Below are 22,035 nucleotides of genomic sequence, written 5' to 3' on the forward strand. Positions count from 1 at the left end.
GCAACGATTGCGGCACTGGTCGCACTCAAACCAACGAAGGCTACCTTGGTCGTATTGGAGGGATGAGGGATGAGAGATTTGACCGTGGTCGTGAAGAGGAGGCAGTGCTTGGAGCAGGTGAGTTGGTCTTGTGGGGAGGTTGATAGTACTACTACAGAGTAGTAGTTGTAGTAGTAGTAAGGCTGCACGATTTCGTGATAAAGATGCCAGTGACAAGCACACACCTTGCAACGGGTGCGGTTGGATTCTGGGTTGGAGCCTGAGTCGAAGACAGTGCAGCCTGCGTTGACGATGATTTAGAAGACTATGCTGTCGCCGTCAATGAGAAAGACAACGACGGAACAGGCGATGAAGTGCGGCTTGTGAATCTCATGCGTCCAGGTGATTGCTGATGCGGCTGAGGCTGAGCTTTGCAAGGGCGCCACTGGCACAGGCACTCATACGTGCTGAGTGTAACAATAGACTTGTCCACCAATAGTATCGTCATCGTCGTGCAACTCCTGTTTACAGATGGCTACCTAGGTCCGTGGTAGAGAAGAAGACTGATATTACGATGATGAAATCGGCCACCTGTATGAGGCTGGCCATGATCAGGTGCTGAGCCGCTCACTTGCAATGAGCGCGGTACTAAACACCTGGCTAGGGACCCCGTCCTCCGTCGTCAACAGTCAACTCGAACGCATTGAATCACAGCCTGACTGGGTTGGGACATGTCTTCCTCTGCTCCCAAGTCGAAGCTGCACTGTCTGAGTATGTATCCGTATCTCGATTCCGCGAAAACGCCAAAATCCCCGGGAACGCCAGGCAACGGCAACCCCTCCAGAACCTTCCTGAATGCAATTCGTAATGTACAGCCGACCGACCGTGTGACCCATGATTTCATAGAAGCCAACCAATTGATTGAGATCTTCACGCCAAAACGATAACAAAATCCTCCAGTATTGCCGTCGTCACCTTCCCTCCTCGTCCCGAACGGCACCAAGACACCACCACCAGTCCTCCGTGGTCTCGTAGCCTTTGCTCCACGCGTCCATTTTGGCAAAGCCGGCTTGTATGCACCAGTCGAGGATGAGCTCAACCTCGGTTTGGTCCAGTGCAAATCCCAGAGCTCTCGACAGGTCGCCCGCCGTAATGCCGGGAAATTGTACCACGAGCCCGATGACGCCCGCGAGGCACATGTCCCACAGCGCAGATTGGACGTTCCCATGGATATCAATCCACAGCGGGATAAACCCTCGGGGCTCGTCCGCATTTCCCCGCGGGATCGTGAGGTGCCTGTCATGTTGGCGTCCCGGATCGCCGAAGACGTAGGCTTGCGTGGGTGCAAACTCGACACCAAAGTTGATCAGCTTCTTGTCCATGTTTCGCGTCTTGTAACCGACACGCTCGTGATCGAAGCCGTAGCGCGTGTCGGGCACATCAGCCCCTGGTCTGGGCCGGATCTGACCCATGGCCATGAGGTTCAGAATAGCCACCGTGTCACCGTCGTCCAGGGCGCTGTCTTTTCCAATCACCAAGCTTTCGCCCATCTCGAAAGCCGCGTCTACCACCTCTAACTTGTACGTGACGGCACGCCGGAGCATGCTGGTATTGATCATCCTCCGTTCTTCGAGACGCTCGAAGAGTCTCCGACTTGCTTCCCACCCGCGTACGGTGGAGACTTGCTCTGATGGTCGGAGGGCGCGCTGAGCAAGGCGCTGAACAAGCTTCTCATCCTGAAGCACCCTTAGGGCACGTGTGACGAGAGCTTCACATTCCGTAGGCGTAGGCGCAAGCCCAGATAGTTTGGCATGAGCCAAGGTGGGGTTGAACGTCGATTCCGGCGTAAGAATCGTGGCGAGGACCCATGATCTCGCCAGGCGGAGGTCTGCATCTGATCTTTCCACCTCGTATCGCGGGACAAAATGAAGCCCCGGTGTGGCGGTTGTAGGCTTAGAAGGTAGAACCATAGAATCTGTGCCAAACACAGTGGAGCAGACGACATCGTCTTTGACAGGGTTGGTATGCTGCGTGTTGTACCCCGAGAGATGGTAGGAGCGTTTGGGCTCGTTGAATTCCAGAATATGCGTGTCAAGCAATTCTTCGCGAGTTCCAGGGAGCTCGTCAACCTGTGTCGAATTGAACTTGTCGAGGTTCCTCATCGCCCAATCGATAATCCCGCGCCAATCGGTGGCCTTTAGGTCTTGAAAATTGACCGAGGGCACCTCGCCGGCTTCCAGCGCTCCCAAGTATTTCCATTGAAGGTTTTCCGTCAGTCCCTGGATATCACTCCGGTATTTGTTCAACAATGTCTTCCAACGACTCTTGATGAACTCTTCCTCCTGATCAGGAAAATTGGTCATGACCAGGGGCCAGTCGATGTAACTCTCGATGCCTCCTGCCAATGTACGGACGACAATCACAGAAACGGCGATGCGATAGATCGTCTCCGCGGGCAAGGCTCGAAGGTACTGTACGCCTCGAGTCAGTTTCGTGGCACTGTCATGATCGGCTCCCAGTGTCCTATTCCGAGCACGAGTTGTGCGAGACCCCTTGGCACCCGCTTTTCGTCGTTTCGGTCGAGGGGCAAAAACATCCTCCTCATCACCACCCTGATCCTCCACCTCCAACTTTCGCTTCGATGGTCGAGCGGAACGTCGGGCTCTCTTTGCCTTGACAGGCGACGGCCCTTGAGGTGATCCTTCGGAATCTCGTCCTACGATTCGTGAAGCCTCTTCCGCAGATTGTTGTAGCGCCGACACGAAGACTGGCCACGATTCATCAACGGGATAAGGAAACTCAACTTCGGACCCATTTTCGTCAAAGGCAGTCAAGCTAGCAAAGTCAACGGTGGAGGGATGGACCGAAGCCGAATAAAGTGCAGGCGGAACCGTGTGGTTGATGAAGGCGTATCTGGTGCGGCCCGACTGAAAGGACTCTCCTGCCTGTTCCTCCCAAGCGCGAACACCCTCAACTTCGCAAGCAAATCGCTGCCAGTCAACGTCGTCAGACTGAACATCCTCGAACCTGATTCTGAGATCGGGAAGCTGAAGAATGTCTTCCACGCATGAGGGAAAATCCTTCGCCTGTTGCTTTGCCCACACGACTGAACGACCCGCTGGGCGAGAAGTTGCCTTCAGACGGCCTCGTCTAGGTGCTGGAGCAGCGCCCGAACCCAGCTTCCGAGGGGTCGAAATGGTAGTATCAAAGCGCAGAGCTGTCACCGGGGCTTGTGTCCTCCAGTTGTATATTTGCACAACTGGAAGTGAACCCAGAGACGGAACTTTGAGCGTAAGAAATCCAGTTGCGGCTGACACAGCAGGAGGTGGAGACGGAGAAGAGCTTGGCTGTCGCGTCCCGCTACGGCTGGCACTTCTGGTGCTCGGCGATGCTCCAGTGTCAACTGTTCTGTCGGTCTTTGCTGAAGATGCCCGTCGTCTTGTTGGCGGAGGCGTGCTGTCAGCCTCAAGTAGCGTGCGTTGAGCGTTTTTCCCCACCAAAGGAGCGCGAGCGCCTTCAGCCGTCCACTCTGGTGGAATGTAGTCAGCGGGCTCTGCATCGATCATCTTCTGCTTGACGTCGTCAACGAGGTCGGAGAGGGGACTGATGTTCGGCAAAAACAACACCGCCCGTTTGACCATGATTCCGCTCTTCCCACGAAATGTAAAAACGACTTGTCTCAGCTTTCCTGATTCGCAGAGGGCTTTGATCGCGCCTTTGACGGCTTTGAGCAATGGTCGATCCTCCGCCCCAGCTTCTTGCCACCGAGGTGCTGAGATGCGCTTCAGAGTCGACGGGTCGTTCGGCACGACCCCAGAAGTCTCGGAAATGAGTTGAAGAACAATCTTCCTACACAAAGCATTTGCACCGGGCGTGTATTTGACTCTTCCCCCATTCTGCTGCTTTCTAGACTTGCCACCCGCTTCCGAGCCACTCGGTTGTGAAAAGTCGTCGTCAGGTTGGCTTTTGGCGCGTGAGATACGCTTCTTGATACCTTTCCTTGAAGGCCCTACGCGAACGGGGGAAACATTGTCGTCTACCGCCAGAAGAGCAGTTTGTCCGGGCTGCCGTGTTTCCTCCGATATAGAGACGTCTCTCGGAGCAGAGTCCGTGGTCTGGTCTTGCTGCACCTGTACATCGGATGTATCAATTCTTCGAGACTGATCTTCCGTGACACCTGCGACGTGCGAATCTTGCCGTAAAGGTATGGTTGATGCCTCAACGATGAGAGCTGTCTCAGAGACTGGGGCTAGGTCATTGACCACCTCCTCAGCTTCTACCGTAGCCGGCAGGGAAGTGCTACCCTGATCGACCTGCGTCGTCGCGAAACGCTGCTCATCGATTGCTTCGACAGGAGATATGTCCTGTATGACCTCTTGGTCATCTGACGCAACTGGAGTAACAACAGAAGTAGATCCAGTTTGATGAACGGTGTCTAACAACCGACTCTGCGTGGACTTCGACAGTTGGGCCACGTTTTGACCCGGCACGTGTTGCTCAGGTAGTGCTTCCGGCAGGCTCGAAGCGTGTCGATCCTTTGTCTCAGGTCTATGTCCAGCGAGATTATCCGGCTTGTCTTGGGATGGTCGAGGCTCTTCGCTGATGGATAGCGGGCTGTTCTGCGTAACGTGTTCTGACCCTATAGATCTCGTAGATGCCCTTCTCAAAGATTTACCGTTTCCTTTAGGTTGATGAGTCAATTCCGGCTCTGTCTCGGTGACTTCCATCGAGTCGTCAATCGAAATGGAGACGCCCGACGGGTCTTCAGGCAAACACGGAGCAGGCGTCTCAGGAACAAGGTCCTCAAGAAAGACACCGACTGCTGGGCCTGAATTTCTCCTCGGCCTACTGGTTGGGCGCGGTTTCTTGTCCAGGCTCACTCTGGTTGGCCGCTGCGCCGGCTGCTTCGTAGCAGCCATACTAGGATAAAACGTCCGGTACGCGAAGCTGTGTGCTGCCATTGAGGAGATGAATCGAAACGGGTGTACCTTGCATCGATCATTAAAGTCGACCTGTTGCAGACGTGGGGTCTTGAGTATCAGGATCTGAGACTTGATTTTTACGTATTCGGCACGTACACCTTGAGGTGTAATGTACACACCATGGGATTGACGGCTAAGAATCCTTCTTGTACCAGCAACCCAAGCATCGGTGATCTCGTTAGGCGTAGCAGGTATCGGTAAGCCAGCTTCGATCGCCTCGACTAGAGTCTCGTCGAATCCGGCGGGACGCCGTGCATATAGGGCAAGGCCGGCAGGATCTTGCATCAATCCTTTCTTGCGTAAAGCAGATGGTCCGCCTGACTCGCTCCTAGCTTGCTGGAATTGCATCCTCCAGAATTTTTCTGTGCCTTTCAAGTACTTGCGAGGACGACCAATCCGTACGTCCGCTGATTCGCAGGGGGAACCCCCTTTTTGGGCTTCAGGGGGTTGAGAAAGCTGCTTTTTCGGCCGGCCGGGAGCGGATTTCCGCACCTTGAGCTGGGAGGGAATTGCATCGCGATACTTCAAGGACAATACTCCGTCTTTCTCAATGATTGATGGTTCTGCGGCACGATGGACAAAGTCTCCAGCCGCGACGGTCCGGATGATATCCTCGAAACTTGCTTCTCCGTTCTCGAATTGAAGGGGTAGCAATGGTTGAAGGGGAAATCCAAATTCATCGGTGTTGATCTTCGACTTGGAGGAGATGGCATCGGTCCTCTGTTCCAAGCCGTCTGGCAAAACGGTCCGAAGAGCTTCTTTAGCACCTGGTACCTGGTTGATGTCGACTTCCTGCCTTTCGGCCATCTGGCGGAATACATCCCACGAGTAATGAATGTACTGAGCAACGCCATCCACAACTATCGACACTCGGACAACTGCAAGGTGGCGCAAATGTGGTGGTTGGGCTAATAGCGACCGTGACGAGATCCGATGCAGCAATGATTCCATTGTTCGGCGGACAAAAACGCCAGTTATCATTCGTCTGGCATCCTGTTCTAGGTTAGCATAGGACTAGCTAGATGTGCTTGAGTTCATCCACGTACCCAGTTTGTGAAACCTGTATTTCCCATAATACGCACAGCATCCACTACCACGTTAGGCATTGAACGGTCTGGGTTCCATCTTGCCACATGACGGGCGGTCCCAGCCTCTTCTTCTTGGTCGTCTGTCGTGGAAAAGCCGGCAATCGTGTCACCATTATCCGCTGATCCTGCAGCGGAAATTAGCTCCTGAAGGGGTTGATCGAGGGCCAAGTCTTCTGTGTCAAACCGCCCCAACTCTTCGGGTCCTGGAGGGTGCAGAAGCTGGACGAATTGTTCCAGATCACTGGCGGTGGCAGAGGGACCGGTCGCAGTTTTCACTCTCTTAACACATTTCAGTCGCTCAAGCCGACGAAGAATTCTCCTCAAAGCAGCAGCCTCTGCAGCAGATTCAAGATTCAACTCTTCGGCGAGTTTGGTCTGGGGTATGAGGTTCTGGCGGAACAATTCATCGAAGATTCTCCGGACGACGTCCCTTACAGTCGACCCTCGAGGCGATGGATCCACGTTCTCGCGGGAATCGGTGGCAAATTTCTTCAAGACAAGTCGACTTGTCTTGTTACCTTTCCGGTAGACCACTTCCTTAATGATGTAGCCCTTCTTCTCCAAGGCGTCAGTTCGCTTAGGCACGGAGCGTTTATCTTGCCCGGACGCTTGTCGAAGATCCCCCTGCAGAATACCGTTCGCTCGTGCTGCGGCAATGTGGGAAAGAAGGTCGAATTCCATGGCAGACACTTTGCCGAGGTCTGGAGGGTGGCCGCATATTGCCTGGTAGACGCGTTCATTGTTGACATGTATTCGGGGCCCGTCGTTGGGCTTAGGATGCTGAGTGGTTGAACTGGGTTTGGTAGGGGAGGCAGTCTGTCGAGACTGATCCGAGTCCTGGCCTACCTTGTTGGTAGGCTGATTATCGCCTGTTGTGGCGCTGAGATAACCAGGAAACCGATGCTCAACTTCGGCCAGAGATATCGCATTGTACTTCCTGTCCTCGCCGATAGAGACATCTGGATGGCGTCCGAGCCATGTCCAGATCTTAGACAAGAATGGTGGGTCTACAGCGACACCGTGGTAGGGAAGCGGTTCTGCGGCGCTCGGATTTGAAGGAGGGTCACCGCTGGGTTCATGATAGAAAGATGAGGTGAAGGCTGCGAGATCGTTGATGGTAACACCTGAATGTGTAGGCGCCGGTCAGCAACACTAGGTCCTGGTCCTACCAAAGGGCACTATTCTTCCCTAGATTCTGGGGTAGCCCGATACATGAGTGTGGGGCAGAGGACAGGAGTTAAGGATGAGACGGGGAAGAGAGATTAGCCTGGCATAGGATAGGACAAGAGAGTGGTGGATGGAGAATGGAGACAAGGATCGGAAAGATGCCACGGAGCACTGAGCCCAGCAAAACTCGAGTTTCGCGTCCACGCCCGCGCAGACGCAGGAGGGTGAATGAACTGACCTTGATTTCCACTGAGAGCAATCTCCTCCAGCAGATGCTGGATCAGATCATCCAGGCTCTTCGCCATCGTTTGTGCCCCATGTCCAGATGGATGCTGGCGGCAGGTGTTGCAAGACGGGAAACAGAGGTGACGAGGTTCGAAACAGTGACTGAGCGCTGGTTTATTTTTTGGGCGGGCGCCCGGCCTGCGACTTCACTCAGGCTGGCACTGCGCAGCGCATAGTACGGAATGCTAATAGTCAGGTGCTAGTAGGACTATTTAGTATTTAGTACTAAATACTCCGTACTAATAGGTTAGGCCCTTGATTAGTACAAAGCCCTAGAGTAGAACTGAGGTAGGCAATGGCCTTGGCACCGCTTTCGCAGTCCGGCGTGATTGGCTAGCCTTCGCCCTGATCTCACTGCCTGGCTGTGTTCTCACTCAAGATTCTGGCTCTGGCACTGGCTCTGGTACTACGCCGCGTTGCATGCCACAAAACGACAACATTGAAAGGCAAGGCCAAGGCGTAACAAGCACTTGGGTGTAGCATCAGAAGCTCCCCCGCCCGATATTCGGAAAGGCAACCTATTTTCTATTCTTCTAAGGAGTGTTTGTGCTCTGCTAGCTGCGGCCGGGCCCCGGTGAACTTGTGTAGACTGCGAGTAGAGAGACTGACCCTCAGATATTTTCGAAATCCGTCCCAGTCCACAACCTCGTCCCTTGTAATGCCCGCACTTTTCCCGAACTCCTGGATGCTGAATAAAGCGAGGAAGCAACCAAACCCTGCGAAAGCTGGTTCGAAGAAGGAGGTGGAGGCCGAGCAGAGAATAGAATAGCCAAAAAAAGAAACGCTGAAATCTGCCCTCCCACTTGCTGTACTCCGAATCTGCCACAGGCTGGCCAGACTATGGAGGGAGAAGACAACTAGATAGATGTACACGGAACAACACATCGGCCACTGACCTAGCTTCTCAACATAGCCGACAGCAGGTTGATTGGGATCTCTGGAGGCGTTCACGAAGCAACCGCTCTGTGGGGTACGTTTCGTCGGTTGTTGCGTTGTTTGTTTGGCTTCGACACTGTGCTCCAGCCGTCCTCTTCCAAGGCCACAGTGGTGCTTCCTTCAGGTGCTTGCGCCGGCTGAGCATGAGCACTTCTCCAAGCGCCATTCGGCTTGGTGGAAGTGGCGGTCTGCACAACCTCCTTGGGCTTGACCGCCTTATCGTCGACCGGGAGTTGTACATCGCCCTCCTCTTCGTGCCCTTCGTCCGCAACCATATCATTCACACCAGAGTCCGCGCGACGCAAGATGTCGAATTTGGGGGTAGGAGGCTGCGTTGTTTCGTCGCCATTTTCCTTTGCGGGAGTAACTTCCTTTGCCTCCTTGCTTGGCACTTCCTTGGACTTCTCAAGCTCTGCCTTCTCTCTGGCCAAACGCTTCTCTTCAGCCTTTTCGGCCCTTGCCTTATCATCAGCTTCTCTCTTCTGCCGAATGGCGAGTTGTCGTTTTTCCTCGACTTCCTTTTCTTTCGCTGCCGTATCAACGGGGCGGGCAGCTCCAAATGGGCTGGCCTTTGAATCACTTGCTGGTGCAGAGGATTTCGCCGGGTCTGATTCAGAGACAGTCCTCTTCTGCAAGTGCAACTTCGGCCTGGTCGCAGGAGCAGGGGCCGGGGCTGGGGCCGGAGAAGATGGCTCGCTGGCTTCTGGGGTGGGTGCTTTGGCTGGGGCGTCGGGCCTCATCCGTGCTCGCCATTGGTTATCAAGTTCGGGGGCCGTGGGTTGCCGCTCAGGGGGTGGTCGTTCTACGTACTCGCGCCGTGGTGGGCGGGAGCCATCTTGAGATCTCCCTTCACCCCAGGCAGGGGACCTCCTTCGGAAAGCTCCAGAACCATCCTTGCTGGGTTGTCTCCCACCTTCACGGAGTGAGGTAGGCCCACCTGCGGCAGGTGACAACGGTCCCTTCCTCTCCCAGTTGGAAAAGTCCCTGACCTTCCCGTCTCCCTGGTCGAATCCGCGCCGACCACCTCGCTCGCTTCCCGCATCGGACAAGTTGTCAAAGTTTCGACCACCATAACCACCCGGTCGCTCAGAAACCCGACGTTGTTCTCTCGGAAGGTCCGGAAGAGGTCCCTTTCTTGACCAGTCACTGAAGTCTCGGGTGTCTTGTCTATCTTTCGCTGAGAAGGTGTTAGTTTGTCCTCGAAACTCATTGTGCACCACTTACGAGGCTCTGCAACACTGACGCGAACCTGACGTCCTGCTAAGTTGTTGCCACTCAGTCCCAATGCAGCCTTCAGGCCATCCAGCGTTGCGAACTCAACATAGCCAAACCCCTTGGGTTTGCGATCGAGTTTATCTTCCACGATGCGAACATTTGTGACCTGGCATTCTGCGAAGAAGTCGTTGACGTCTGTTTGGGTGGCATCAAAGGACAAGTTTGCCAAGTGGGCAGTGAAGGGAGGTTGGGTGGGAAGAGGGAGTTCTTCGCGAGATGGGTAGGTATCTCGTCGATCTAGATCTCCACATGTCAGCTATCTCTCCCGTTCGACAACGAAATCAGCGCACTCACCTGAATATCCAGAATATCCATTGCCCATGCCGGTAGTTGAGCCAAAGCCTCGTCGATCGCTCCCGTAGCTAGTTCGACTGTCCGTGCCTGTTGTTCACACATAAGATTAGCACACATGCTCGCAAGACAACGTGTCGGCACGAAGCGCAAAGGGACGACGTACTAGGCAGAGGCATATCCTCCATTTCATCAGCCCATGAGCCGAAATCTGTAGCCAATTAGCGACTTAGATCGGCTGCACCAGACCTGACCATCACTCACTCTCATCTTGCAAGAAGGTCCCGAGGGACATCTTCTGGTTCTGGTTCTTTTTAGGACCTGTCGCGCATCAGTATGCTTATCCAGAGATTCATTTGGCCACGCAAAGCTTGCACGGCCACTTGATATGTGGTGGTCGTACCCATGATGGCGAAATCTTAGCAGGCGCACTGATTAGTGAGTGCCCGGTGGATGTTGATCGTTTAAACTGCGCACAGGTCTCAGTACGTGCAGGAAAGCACTGGTGGTAGACAAAGGCGAGGGAGTCGGACAAGTTCAGCTGACAATCTAACGCGCCTGGAGGATAGGCACAGTTGGGCGAAGGCCTGAAAAGTGTCGAGGGTCTGCACTTTGCAGTCCAGTTCAAGTTTCTTCCGAGCCGCTTCCACAATGGGTATGGCGTGCGCTGGTCTTGGCGAGGACCTCGAGCGACTCGCAACTCACCGGCACTGGCAGGCTGAGCTGAGCCTTGCCTGCTGCCAGATGCTCGTGTGGCCGCAAATGGGGTTGTGACTTTTGCCCATCATTGATCTGCTACTAGTACTGGGGTCTGCGATGGAGATCTTTGCTCGTTGAAAACGCTGAACGTGCCCGCCGTTACTGCCAAGATGGGGGTTGATGAGTCTCAGACCCTGCCACGGGCCTTGGTGAACCCCTTCTACCCTGCCTTGGGAGTAGGTGCTGCTACAGGTGCTTGCCCTGGTCCGATCCCGACATACTACTAGTCGTGCTGATGCGCCTTTTTAGGAGCTCTTGGTGTTGCATATGGAGGAATAGCTGCCGTCCTCATTCAAACGCCGAATCCGACAATATACACTAGTGTGACTGGGCTACAATGGTTTTGTGGCGGGTCAACTTTTTTCTGTTCGTTCCCGGCTTGCTCTTTACGACATGGCTAACTCGTTGGAAGATTGCCGCAGTGCTCTCCTCGCAGGCCCCTTGTCCCCCGATACTGGGCTCCATCGAATTGCTGCAAGCGGCATTGCAGGGTCTTGTGCCGGCGCCGTGGCTGCGGCATTCCGTAAGTGATGTGATATAACCAGCTGAGCCTGCTCTGACCCTTGCCAGTGCCACGAGGGAGCTTTGTTTCAGGCAGTATCATGCTGGGAATCATTGCAGCCGCCTCTCAAGCAGGAATCAACACCATCGACAACTCTTCCCCAACCCCTGCGTTGTCTTCGCGCTTCAAACAGAAGCTATTGGGGTTAATCCCGATGAAGTCCCTGACGGACGACGAGTATGCACATCTGCTCCAGGATAAGCTCCTCAAATTGGAAGCGGAAATCTCAATCCTGGACGATCAGATTGCAACACTGCGCGCAGCGAGCAAGCAGCAAGCTCAGGGCCAAACAGGGCGATCGAAGAATGCGACAAGTTAGCCCAAAACAAGGCCATCCGTCCACCATAGCCCCAGGATGCAGGCGTCGACGTAGGCGAATCTAGAACATTTTTCAATAAAAGGAAGACGCTGCGGACTGGGAAGCTACGCCACAAGGTACGTCATGCTACGGTGGAAAATCTCGACATTCTATCACCTTCAGCTTTCGGCCAATATGGCCACGGCCACGGCCACGGCGTTCCTGTGAACAACGCCCGAGAAACATAGATGGAAAGGTCAGGCAACGCAAGCACGATCGATGGGGCCTCCATCAAATGGAAGAACCCAGGGGTCGAGCAGAAGAGAATGGAGACCTGGACACAGCTCCGGTTCCAGCAAGAACCGCCAGACGCGATCTGGCTGTACGGAAGAACCCACCAGGATCAAGAGGAGGTTGTAGAAAGTCCCCTTCTGTTCCAGTGCAGCATCTCGAGAACCAGAAGGTTAGCAGAGGCGCGATAGAGACTTGGATGGAAAGAGCAGAAAGGAAGGGTTCGATAAGAAGCACAAGCACAAGCACTGAAAGCTTATCATGTTTAACATAGATACCTAGTTGGTAATCAATCGTTATTCAGGCTCAGTCACCAATCAATAGGTGCGGTGGTGTGGTGCGAACAGGGGTTTGGCCCTGCTTAACCACCGCAGCGCAGTCATTAATCCCACTCTGAGCTCTCTATGAAATAGCACAAATTGCTGGGGCGGACTCCACCATGGGGGCGCAGCATCTACAAGGGCCTTAGGAGCCTCCACCTGGGCCACGGCCAGGAATGCCTCGCTTCGTCCTATCTGAACCAGCTCGCTCATTTAATAGGTATGTCCAGTGTACGGATACCCCGTACTCTTGCGCATTGACCGGCTCGCCGGCACCGGCAAGCTGTCCCTCCTCGTCCGCCGCACCGCCAAAAAGTCAGCATTGTCAGGACGAGAGGCGTTAGATCGAGGGCACCTCTACTCTCGGGTCTTGTCTGCTCCTCGCGCATTTGCATCCCTTGCGCCTGTCGCGAACCCCCGGCGCTCTAAATCGAACAGCAGTTTGGCCGTCCACAGTCTCAACTCCTCGACGGTCTCCGTGGCGATCGTGTCGATTCGCCCACACACAAAACACCCTGTATAGAAGTCCTCGCAGGCAATGGCAACAGCTGCCTCAACTATCGGCCCATGCCGCGGTCGCCGTCTCGAATGCGGTCAGCTCGCTCCCCATCTGAGATGACCTTGGATATAACCAGCATCCCTATTTCCTTTGACGGTGTCGGAGCAGGATCCGCGGGCGCGGAGCTTTCACCATGCCTCTCGTCAATTCAACCTCGGTCATGGCCGTCATCTTCCTACTATACCTGTCCTCTTTTGTCCTCCTCGCGATCCTGCGCATTGCGACCGGCATATCCATCCAACGAGTCGGCTATTTCAGTCTGAGGCACATATCCTACACTCCAAAAGAAGGGCTGCGCGTGGATCTACGGGGACTTGGCTTGAGTCTGCATAGACCTACTTTTGCTCAGCCGACATGGATAAGTCTTGTGTTTGAAGACCTGAAGGTTACTCTCGATCCAGAAGTGTACGAGAGCTCGTCAACAAAGCCCAGCAGCTCGAGACCGTCTAAAGAGCGACACGGCCCACATGAGCCTGCGCGCGGAAATGGCGCTCGTCGACCGGGCGGAAGAAGTAAGCTGTGGAAGCAGTTGACCAATGTCAAAGAACGCATCAAACGCGTGCACCGGCAAATACACATCTTGCGTATGTTCGACATCAGTGCCTTCAATACTACTGCCGAGATTGTGGGTGTTGGCTATGTGCACGTTTCATCATTTACAGGAGCTGTCTACACCCGGCGGAAGCTTCTGGATCGTGGCCGCTTATTCCGACACAAAAAAGACCCCCTGGGTGGGCAGCAGCCGGCTGAATGGGTGTTCTCAGTGAAAAGCATCCTGATGGGGGTCGGCGGCCGCGACCCGATCGAGATTCTGGATGCCATGTCGATCAATGTACATGGGCTTCTTTACAAGGAGAGAGCAGGGCTACGGGATACTTCAATCGCGATTAAAGCCGGCCGCCTTCATGTCCCGATCGATGAAATTCTCCAATTCTCAAGCCGAAGCAAGAAGATTGCAAAGACGGCACGACACAGTCATAGCCCGAATCCCGTTGAAGATGTCTCGTTCGAGGATCTGGTGGAGGAGCTGGAGAGCCCGGGGAGTCGGGAAGCATCTATTGTCCAGACCGTGGCTGATTCGAAAGAGTTTTTCAGCTCGATCCTTCAGAGTGTTCAAGAAATCCAGCTCGGAATGAGTTTCGTGCGGATATCGAAAGAGATCGAATCCCTTAGGCAGGCCAATCTACCTTTGGTTGCCAACATGGTCATCCATGAAATTGGCATCGATCTCCACCGACTGGACCAGAATGCTCCAGTTCATCGCATGTACTTTTCCAGAGAAGATGTCGCCCACCAAGCCTTGGTGGCCGCAGTGTCCATCTCGGTCAGTCTGGACGAGGATGACTATTCGCCGACCAAAATCATGTACATTCCGATGGCTACCACGACGATCAGGACTACATTTCCTGCAAAGACAATGAGCTTCACCGAAGACCGAGATGTTGCCGAGAGGAATACGAATGTCGTGTTTGCCAACTTTGTGGTCACTTCTCCCTCGATCGACTTGGTACCGCAACACCTGATCAGGCTGCTGGCACTCACCAAATCTCATACACAGCCCTCTGCTGAGCCCCAACAAAATCGACATCGACTGATCTCCCGCTTGCTTCCGAAGGCTAGCATCAAATTTTCAATCCATGAGCCAGTTGTGAGGTTCGTGTTGCCCGTCGCCGATCCTGCCAATGCTGGCCCTGGCGAATATGACATGATCATAAATTCGATTTCCTCGATTTCGCTGGATATCGAGTCTTTCCATTCGTCAGGTGGGGAGCTCCTATACTCTCTAGGCTCGAACCTGCGTGTCATGTCACATCAGCTCTATTATCAGGCCTCCACAGGCATCAAGCATAATATCCTCCTGACTGATTCTTTGGAGATAAAGGGCCAAGTTGATGCTTCAACAGACGTTTCCGTCAGTATTGCTGGGAATCTTCGCACATTCTCCATCATTATGGTCCGGGAAGAAGTGAGCAAAGCAATCTATAACATAGTAAGGCACTTCAAACGACACACCCCTGCTGCAGGCGGTCCCGGCCCCGCCCCGACCGTCTTCCTGAGGAGGCTTCCTCCCTGGCTCATCGACATCCATTTGGAGGGTTCCGGGTGTAGCATCGAAGCTGCCGGGGTAGATTCTGCAGTTTCCAACCAGACCCGAGGGGTTGCCTTGGAGCTTGAATCCTGGACTGCGCACTACACGTCTTCCAGGGCAGACGTGGCTCGAAAGCCGCTTACGAGGAGAAAAGGCAGCACGTCGCTTCGTTTTGGCGATACCTTTTCAGCGGGCAAATATCAGTCACCTCCTACATCACCCCCTCGGCGTCATCACACTGACCCGACGGATGGCCGCCGCCTTGCTTTCCACGTGAAGGGAGTCGAAGGCTTCATCATCGAGGCCCTTGACCGATGGGAACCGAAGTCTTTCATGACTGTGCCAAGATTCGAGGTCGCTTTCAGCACATCTCGAGATCAGCAAGGTCCGCTCTTCCATATACACTCTGCGATCCGGGCCTTCTACCTGGAGTATTCACTGTACCGGTTTTATTCGATAGGCGTTGCGGGCACGATCGTCAAGGACGCTTTCTTGGGCCCTGCATCTGCTACACCGGACCTCCGACGGTCCACACCTCATCCCAGTTACGAGGAGGTTGTCCAAGAGGCGCGGGCTCCTACTCCCCCAGGCGTGGAGTTGTTCGTCATTGATGTGAAGGCCAATTACGTCCAAGTGAAAGCTAAGATGCCGGCGGACCCTCCCATGCTGCTACAGATCTACCAAGTCTCTGCTGGGCGGCATAGGTGGTCGGCGCCATTCCTCAAAGCGCAACTTCTTCGCCTTCATGCAGAACCTCCTCGTCTCAAAGGTGCTTGGGCGCGCGTGGTGGGTGCGAGCAACGTTCGGATCGACCTGCGTCACTCAAGGAGGAAGTCGCAGGCTGGCACGGTGGAGGAGAGCTCGATCGACGTCTCGACCGATTTTATCCGTCTCGCCGTGCCGCATGGCATGCAAATGTACAGAGTATTTGATAATTTCATCAATGCTAGCAAGGCCATCGCACAACTACACCATCGATTCAAGACGCGGACAGACGAATACATTCTTCGGAAGGATCCTGTGAGTCCCAAAAAGGTTCCACGGGTCTCGCTGCGGTCCAAAGCTCTTTGCTTCGAGCTTGAAGATGACCCCTTCGAGTGGAAGCTCGGTGTCATCTACCGCGTCGGCCGCATTGAACAGAAACAGCGACTTGCCCGTGCCGATGCATTCCGTCTCAAGGTCAAACGTCTAAACGATGAAAAGCGCCCACGGTCAACTTCTCGTTACCGTGCCACATCAAGTCGTCCCGGCTCCCCAACCGCTTCCCGTGATCATCGGTCTCGACGATCCAGAAGCCTTGACAACACTCCACGGAAACGATCGACCTCCAGAGGGAGGCGCGGCAAATTGTCTTCCTCGATTCGGTACGATCGGGAAGGAGTTTGTGCATTGAGCAGCAGCGCAAAAATCGAGGCCAGCGAGGCATGGGACAAGCTCCTAGAGCATAACGCAGGGAGCTGGAAGAGGCGGATTGACTGGATGCTCCGGCTGCAGAACAACACCGTCCAAAAGATTCGTCAGATGTTCCAAGGAGCCGATGAGCCGCCTCACGACAGTGCCGAGGAGGAAACCATTCTTGCCATCCCGAACCGTCCCGGGCTGATGACTGTGATAATCAGTGATTTGCATCTTGTGGTCGACAAACCCTCGTTCCCGCCGGCCGAATTGCCCAAGTTTCTCTACGAAATCGGCAAAGGGATACCCTACGATACTCAGTATGCACTGCTTATTCCGGTCAGCGTCAGTTTGGACATGGGTGAAGCCCGAGTCATGCTTCGAGACTATCCGCTCAACCTCCTCCATATTCCTGCCATCCGCCCCGGCCAGCCTCCCCGACTTCCGAGCTGGTCCTTGAGAACCGACTTTGTCATTGCCGAAGAGTTTCGAGACGAGGAGTCGATGCGACATATCAATGTTGAAATTGTTCCCAAAGGGCAGTGCGGGCCCAGAGGGGAGGAAATCCCTCGCTTTGCCATTGATGTCCAACGGACCGTGTCACCCGTCAAGACATTCTCGAATCCCGTGGTCGATATCAACACGAGCCAGTCCACCACCATCTCCTGGGGGACGTCGTACCAGCCTGTCATACAAGACATGATGATGATCATTGAGGGTTTCACGAAGCCGGAAATAGACCCGTCAGAAAGAGTGGGCTTCTGGGACAAGATCCGATTGAGCTTTCATTCGCGCTTGACCGTGAACTGGAAGGGGGATGGAGATGTTCAGCTGCGGCTGAAGGGCTCCCGAGACCCTTACGTGGCAACTGGCTACGGCGCTGGGTTCGTCATGTGTTGGCGCAATGATGTACAGTGGCTGATCCACGCTGTGGACGACCCGCGCAAGTTCATGACGGTCAGAAGCGGCGAGTATGTGTTGGCTATCCCAGACTACAGCCACGAAGCCCGCAACTCCCCCGAGCAGAAGGCGAGTCACGACTCAGACAGCATGTCGAGCAGCAGCACCCAGAAGAATGCCGCGCTCTTCAAGAAGGTGATTATGAAGGTGTCGGGCAATGTCCAATGGACGGCCGGGCTGGTCTTCGAAAGGGCGTTGGATGATGGAGGCCGGACGTCAAACTTCAAGCACCATTACGATGTGGTCTTGAAAAACCCCGCCCAGATGCACAACGTGGATCTGAGCACCTACGATGCCTTCCGTGGGTTCCGAAGTAATCACATCCATCTGTCGGTGACGCTGGCAGCCCCTTTCGACCGAGACTGGGTTGGTGCTGACGCCGCTCCTTCGGAGAGCTACAATAGCGTTCATCTGAGCCCCCGGTTCTTCTCCCACTTTTTCGACTGGTGGTCGTTGTTCTCGGGGGTCATGTCTCTGCCAATCCGACAAGGTCCGCTATGGAGAGGCCCGGAGACATCGAGCAAGAAATTTGGCCGTCATCTGGCGACCATCAAGTACGGTCTCCTTCTATCGCCGCTGTTTATTGCGCATGTGTATAAACACAAGGATGCCGAGGACTACCAAGAAGACCTGGTTCATGCCACCGGGTTGAAGATCAAAATCGACAGCTTCATGCTGGATCTGCATCAGCGTCGCGAACACTTCGACACTCTCTCGAAGGGAAAGGCACAACAGATGAGGACGAGTGCCATGAAGATCAACAAGGCCGAGCTGGATTTTGTCCGCGCCGACCTGCGGGCGGTGGCGGCCAGCATCGCCGGGACCACGGCGGAAGAGCTCCAAAGGGCGTCGGACGACATGTTGTCCTCATTGCAGGAGGTGCCGGCAAACGTCGACATGTCCCAATTCACCATCCCCGACCGCGACTTTACTTGGATCGACATGGACGACTTTGTGGAGTTGGATTGGGTTCTGCCCGCCGAGTCCAATCCGGAAACCAAAATCTTACCCCTGGCATTTTGCCCCCGGTTCACGTATTTCCGGCAGACCGACCACGGCGCCGGCATCCAAGGCGACGAGTCTCGGACCAGCCCTTTCGGTGACGAAGACACCCATTTCTGCGTCATGTCGAAGCACAACGACCCGCGCAAGGTGCAGATGGACTTGATCGGCACCCGACTGCATGACCTCGAAGAGAAGCTCAAAATCCACTCGAAGCTCATGGCCGAGCATGAGCTGCTTGTGATCCGCGACGGAGACCATAATCCGAGCATCAAAGAGAAACACAACACCCTTGTCGCACAAAACAAGGAGCTGGAGAGCAAGCGAAGATTCCTCGAACATGGTCTCCGGCGTCTCGGGGGCCATGCCAATCCCGGAGAAGCGCAGCCACAGGAAGCTTCTCGCAGCCAGGCGCCTCAGGGGGATCCATTGACGGCCGAGATCGATGCTCAAATCAACGCACCGCCTCATGTCGACATGGATGCATTGTACGCGGCCCCCCACGACGAGTTTGCGAGTGATTTCAACAACCGATTTATCATCCACAACGCGCAGTTCAAGTGGAACAACTCTCTGCGGAACATCATTCTTCGCTATAGCCACCAAGTCAGCCAACGTCGCGGGTTTGTGTATTATATGTCTCGCCGGGCCGTCAAATTCATCCTTGACATCGTCGATGAGCAGGCCAAGGCAAAAGAGCTCCGTCGCAAACAAGAGCAGAGGCCAGAGATGCAAGTTCCGCCCACCCCCAGCGTCTTCTCGCCCACCGAAGAAAAGGACGAGGATTTTGTGGTCGAAGACAGGATACAACAACTCTTGAACGACGCCAAGCGGTTTGTGCAAGCTGGTGACGACCAGGCTGACGAGTTGCCCGCCACGCACGAGGCAGATACCACGACGACCGGCCCGGAGCGGCGACCATCCTCGGTGGACCTGGGTGACAAGATCGCCGAGAACTTCCAAGCAATGAACAGCTATCACCTCCGTCTGATTGCGCCACAGATCCAGCTCCAAAGCGAGAAGAACACCAAGTCCATCGCGCTCATTGCCACCAAGGGGATGCAGCTCAAGGTCGTGGCCATCATGGACAAGGCCCGCATGTCAGACGACGTGAGCGGACTGGTGCAGCGCCGGTTTGCCCTGGACATGGATGGCGCGCAGTTTTTCGTGGCCAGCCAAAAGACCCTCGCACAGTATCTGCATCTCTATTCCGGCAACCGCTACGGGAATACTCCTGGATCGTCCTGGCCTCCGTGGGTGTCCCTCGAGGCCATGTTTGACTTCCACCTGGAACCGTTCGGCTTCCAACGGGTGATCCAGAAGACATCGGCGAGCCTGCGATACGAGCGGTATAATCCTCTCCGTCTGAAGTACAACGAGGAAGTGGAGAGCGATGAGAGCGGTGAAGTCAAACACCCATCCTCGGGCCGCGAGAATCGGATTGATCATCTCTGGGTCGACTTTCCCCGGGTCCGTGTCCGATGCGACTCGGCGCAGTACTATACCATGTATATCATCGTGCTGGATCTTCTTCTGTACAGCGAACCGTTGGAAAAGACGCGGAGTGAGCGGCTAGAAAAGATCATGCTGGCATCCGACTTCAGTGACTTGAGAGGCGCTCCCGAAATGGCGGAGAGCCTGCAGCAACGGATCCGACAGCTTGAAGAGATCAAGGTCCATTTCCAGATCAACGCCAAATATCTCGACAAGCAAGGCTGGCAGGATCGGATCAACCTCGAAAAGGACCTGGCCAGCTGCGAAGACGAACTGTTCTTCCTCATGAAAGCCATCAACACGTCGCAGCAGAAGAACGACGACCGGAAAGCCTCTTCTCAATCCAGTGCGCTGCTGCGGTGGTATCTGAGCGCCTCGGAGATTGTGTGGCACCTGATGATAGACCAAGACGAGGCGTTGCTCGAGGTCCAGCTCGGCAATGCGGCGTATGAGCGCATCGACAACAGTGACGGCTCCAATCATAACGCCATGGAGATTGAGCACATCCGCGGCTGGAATCTCCTGCCCAACGCCATCTACCCCGAGATCATCGGCCCCTATTTCGAATCCGGCGATCGACGTGGCAGCCTGCCCGACGGCGCCAAAATGGTCCAAGTCCACTGGTACATGCTGGAGGCCATTGCCGGGATTCCGGTCCTGGAGCAGTTCCATGTCACCGTCTTCCCCCTCAAGGTGCAATTGGAGCGGGAACTCAGCAAGCGGCTGTTTGAGTATATCTTCCCCGGCATCGGATCGAATGCTTTCGAACAGGGGAACTTTTCACCCCTCATGGTCCGGACCATGGAGCCGTTGGATGATGGCGAAGACGAAGAGCTGCGGAAAGCACAAGAGGTCTTCCGCTCGGACTCGGATCTGCCGGGCTCCAATACCGAGTCACAGCGTGGCACTTCGCCGGGGGCCATGGCCAGAAGGCTGAAGCCGACGTACAACCTGAACTACAATGACAGAGACAGCCCGACCTCGACGCACGGGAGAAGAGGCCTGGGGCTGGGAGGCGATCACAAGTTCTTTAAGCATTTCAACTCGTCGAGTGCCCGATCGGTGCTCAAGGAACCAACGCGCAAAGCGTCGGCTAGCAGCTTGAGGTCGAAAAAGACCGATGCTTCGTCTACCAGTCTGGTCGCGCTGGGCACGGCGGAAGAGAAGAAGCGCAACATGATACATCGGACGACCAGTAAAGAGCTCGGTCTGGCGTTGAAAAAAGACAAGAAGGAGAAGCCGTCGGACGATCTGTCGCAGATGATGTCCCGGGCGTCCAACTACATGACGCTGGCGCACGTCAAGCTGGACAGTTTTGTCGTGTGCCTCAGCTACAAGGGCAAAGGGGAGCGGAACTTTGAAGACCTGCACGACTTTGTCTTCCGCATGCCGACGTTGGAATACCGCAACAAGACCTGGTCCAACCTCGATCTCGCGCTGCGGCTGAAGAAGGACGTGATCCGCGCCTTGATTTCGCACACGGGCGCCATCATCGGCAACAAACTCTCCCGCCACCGGCCCAGCAAGCGGCAGGTGGAACGGCTCAAGGAGATCGCGCACTCTTCCACCATCGCGCCCTCCGAGTTCAGCCTGCAGCTGTCCGGGACCTCGGACACCACGAGCCTGTACAGCTTCTCCCAAGACGACCGAGACGACGACTTTGAGTCTTCGGGCATATCTTTCCAGTCCCCGACCGTCACCAACGGACACAAGAGCGGGCCTTTTGGAGGGCCATCGCCTCTCCTTCGCAGCGGATCGTGGCACGCGAGCAATATCAACCTCGCCGCGGGCCACGGCGGCGGACTGTCACTGGCACCGCCCCCGCCACTGCCAGCCGCCAGTAGTCACAGTGGCCCTTCCAGCAGCCACTCTCAGTCTCCCTCGTCCATCGCCCCAGGCTCGGACCGGCCCAGCACGGCCAACTCCTACAGTTCCAAGAGTCTGCTGAAAGAGACGATCAGGCAGCATTTCTCCAGCGACACGGGAAAGGGTCGGGTGCATTTCAGTGGCTTAGGTCTCATCAAGAGCGAGGGCCATCGTGAGAGCCGAGAGAGCAGCGTGCACCGAGAAAGAGACAAAGACCTCGATGAGGACAATCGTGCCCAGGATCCGAGTCCGCACAAGGATGACGGCGGTGGCGGTGGCAGTGGCGGCGGCACCACCGAGAGTGACGCCGATGCCGAGAGTGGTCGGCGAAAGAGCGTCTTGTCGCTGGGGAAGAAGGTACTGAATCGATTGAGCTGATTGGATTGGACTGGACTGTTTGCCCCGGGTTTGACGGAGGCTGGAAACCAGATCAGGAT

At 55.1% G+C, this 22,035-nt stretch overlaps 4 protein-coding genes across 4 annotated transcripts; 2 read left to right on the forward strand and 2 right to left on the reverse strand.

Annotated features, from left to right (window-relative positions):
* Positions 1-950: 950 nt before the first annotated feature.
* Positions 951-7,521, reverse strand: A1O3_05013 (uncharacterized protein; the record flags this gene model as incomplete). The annotated part of the gene is made up of 3 exons (XM_007735141.1): positions 951-5,954; positions 6,008-7,173; positions 7,455-7,521. 3 exons carry the CDS (start codon positions 7,519-7,521, stop codon positions 951-953), a joined length of 6,237 nt encoding a protein of 2,078 aa, XP_007733331.1.
* A 927-nt stretch (positions 7,522-8,448) lies between these two features.
* Positions 8,449-10,034, reverse strand: A1O3_05014 (uncharacterized protein; the record flags this gene model as incomplete). Its single annotated transcript, XM_007735142.1, has 3 exons — positions 8,449-9,614; positions 9,662-9,949; positions 10,007-10,034. 3 exons carry the CDS (start codon positions 10,032-10,034, stop codon positions 8,449-8,451), a joined length of 1,482 nt encoding a protein of 493 aa, XP_007733332.1.
* A 1,121-nt stretch (positions 10,035-11,155) lies between these two features.
* Positions 11,156-11,643, forward strand: A1O3_05015 (uncharacterized protein; the record flags this gene model as incomplete). The annotated part of the gene is made up of 2 exons (XM_007735143.1): positions 11,156-11,285; positions 11,333-11,643. 2 exons carry the CDS (start codon positions 11,156-11,158, stop codon positions 11,641-11,643), a joined length of 441 nt encoding a protein of 146 aa, XP_007733333.1.
* Positions 11,644-12,925: 1,282 nt separating this feature from the next.
* On the forward strand, positions 12,926-21,976 carry A1O3_05016 (uncharacterized protein; the record flags this gene model as incomplete). Its single annotated transcript, XM_007735144.1, has 1 exon — positions 12,926-21,976. The coding sequence occupies one exon, from the start codon at positions 12,926-12,928 to the stop codon at positions 21,974-21,976; it is 9,051 nt and encodes a 3,016-aa protein (XP_007733334.1).
* Between the last annotated feature and the right edge of the window lie 59 nt (positions 21,977-22,035).

This window comes from Capronia epimyces (assembly GCF_000585565.1).
Source record: "Capronia epimyces CBS 606.96 chromosome Unknown aczIQ-supercont1.4, whole genome shotgun sequence".
NCBI classification, from domain to species: Eukaryota; Fungi; Ascomycota; class Eurotiomycetes; order Chaetothyriales; family Herpotrichiellaceae; genus Capronia; species Capronia epimyces.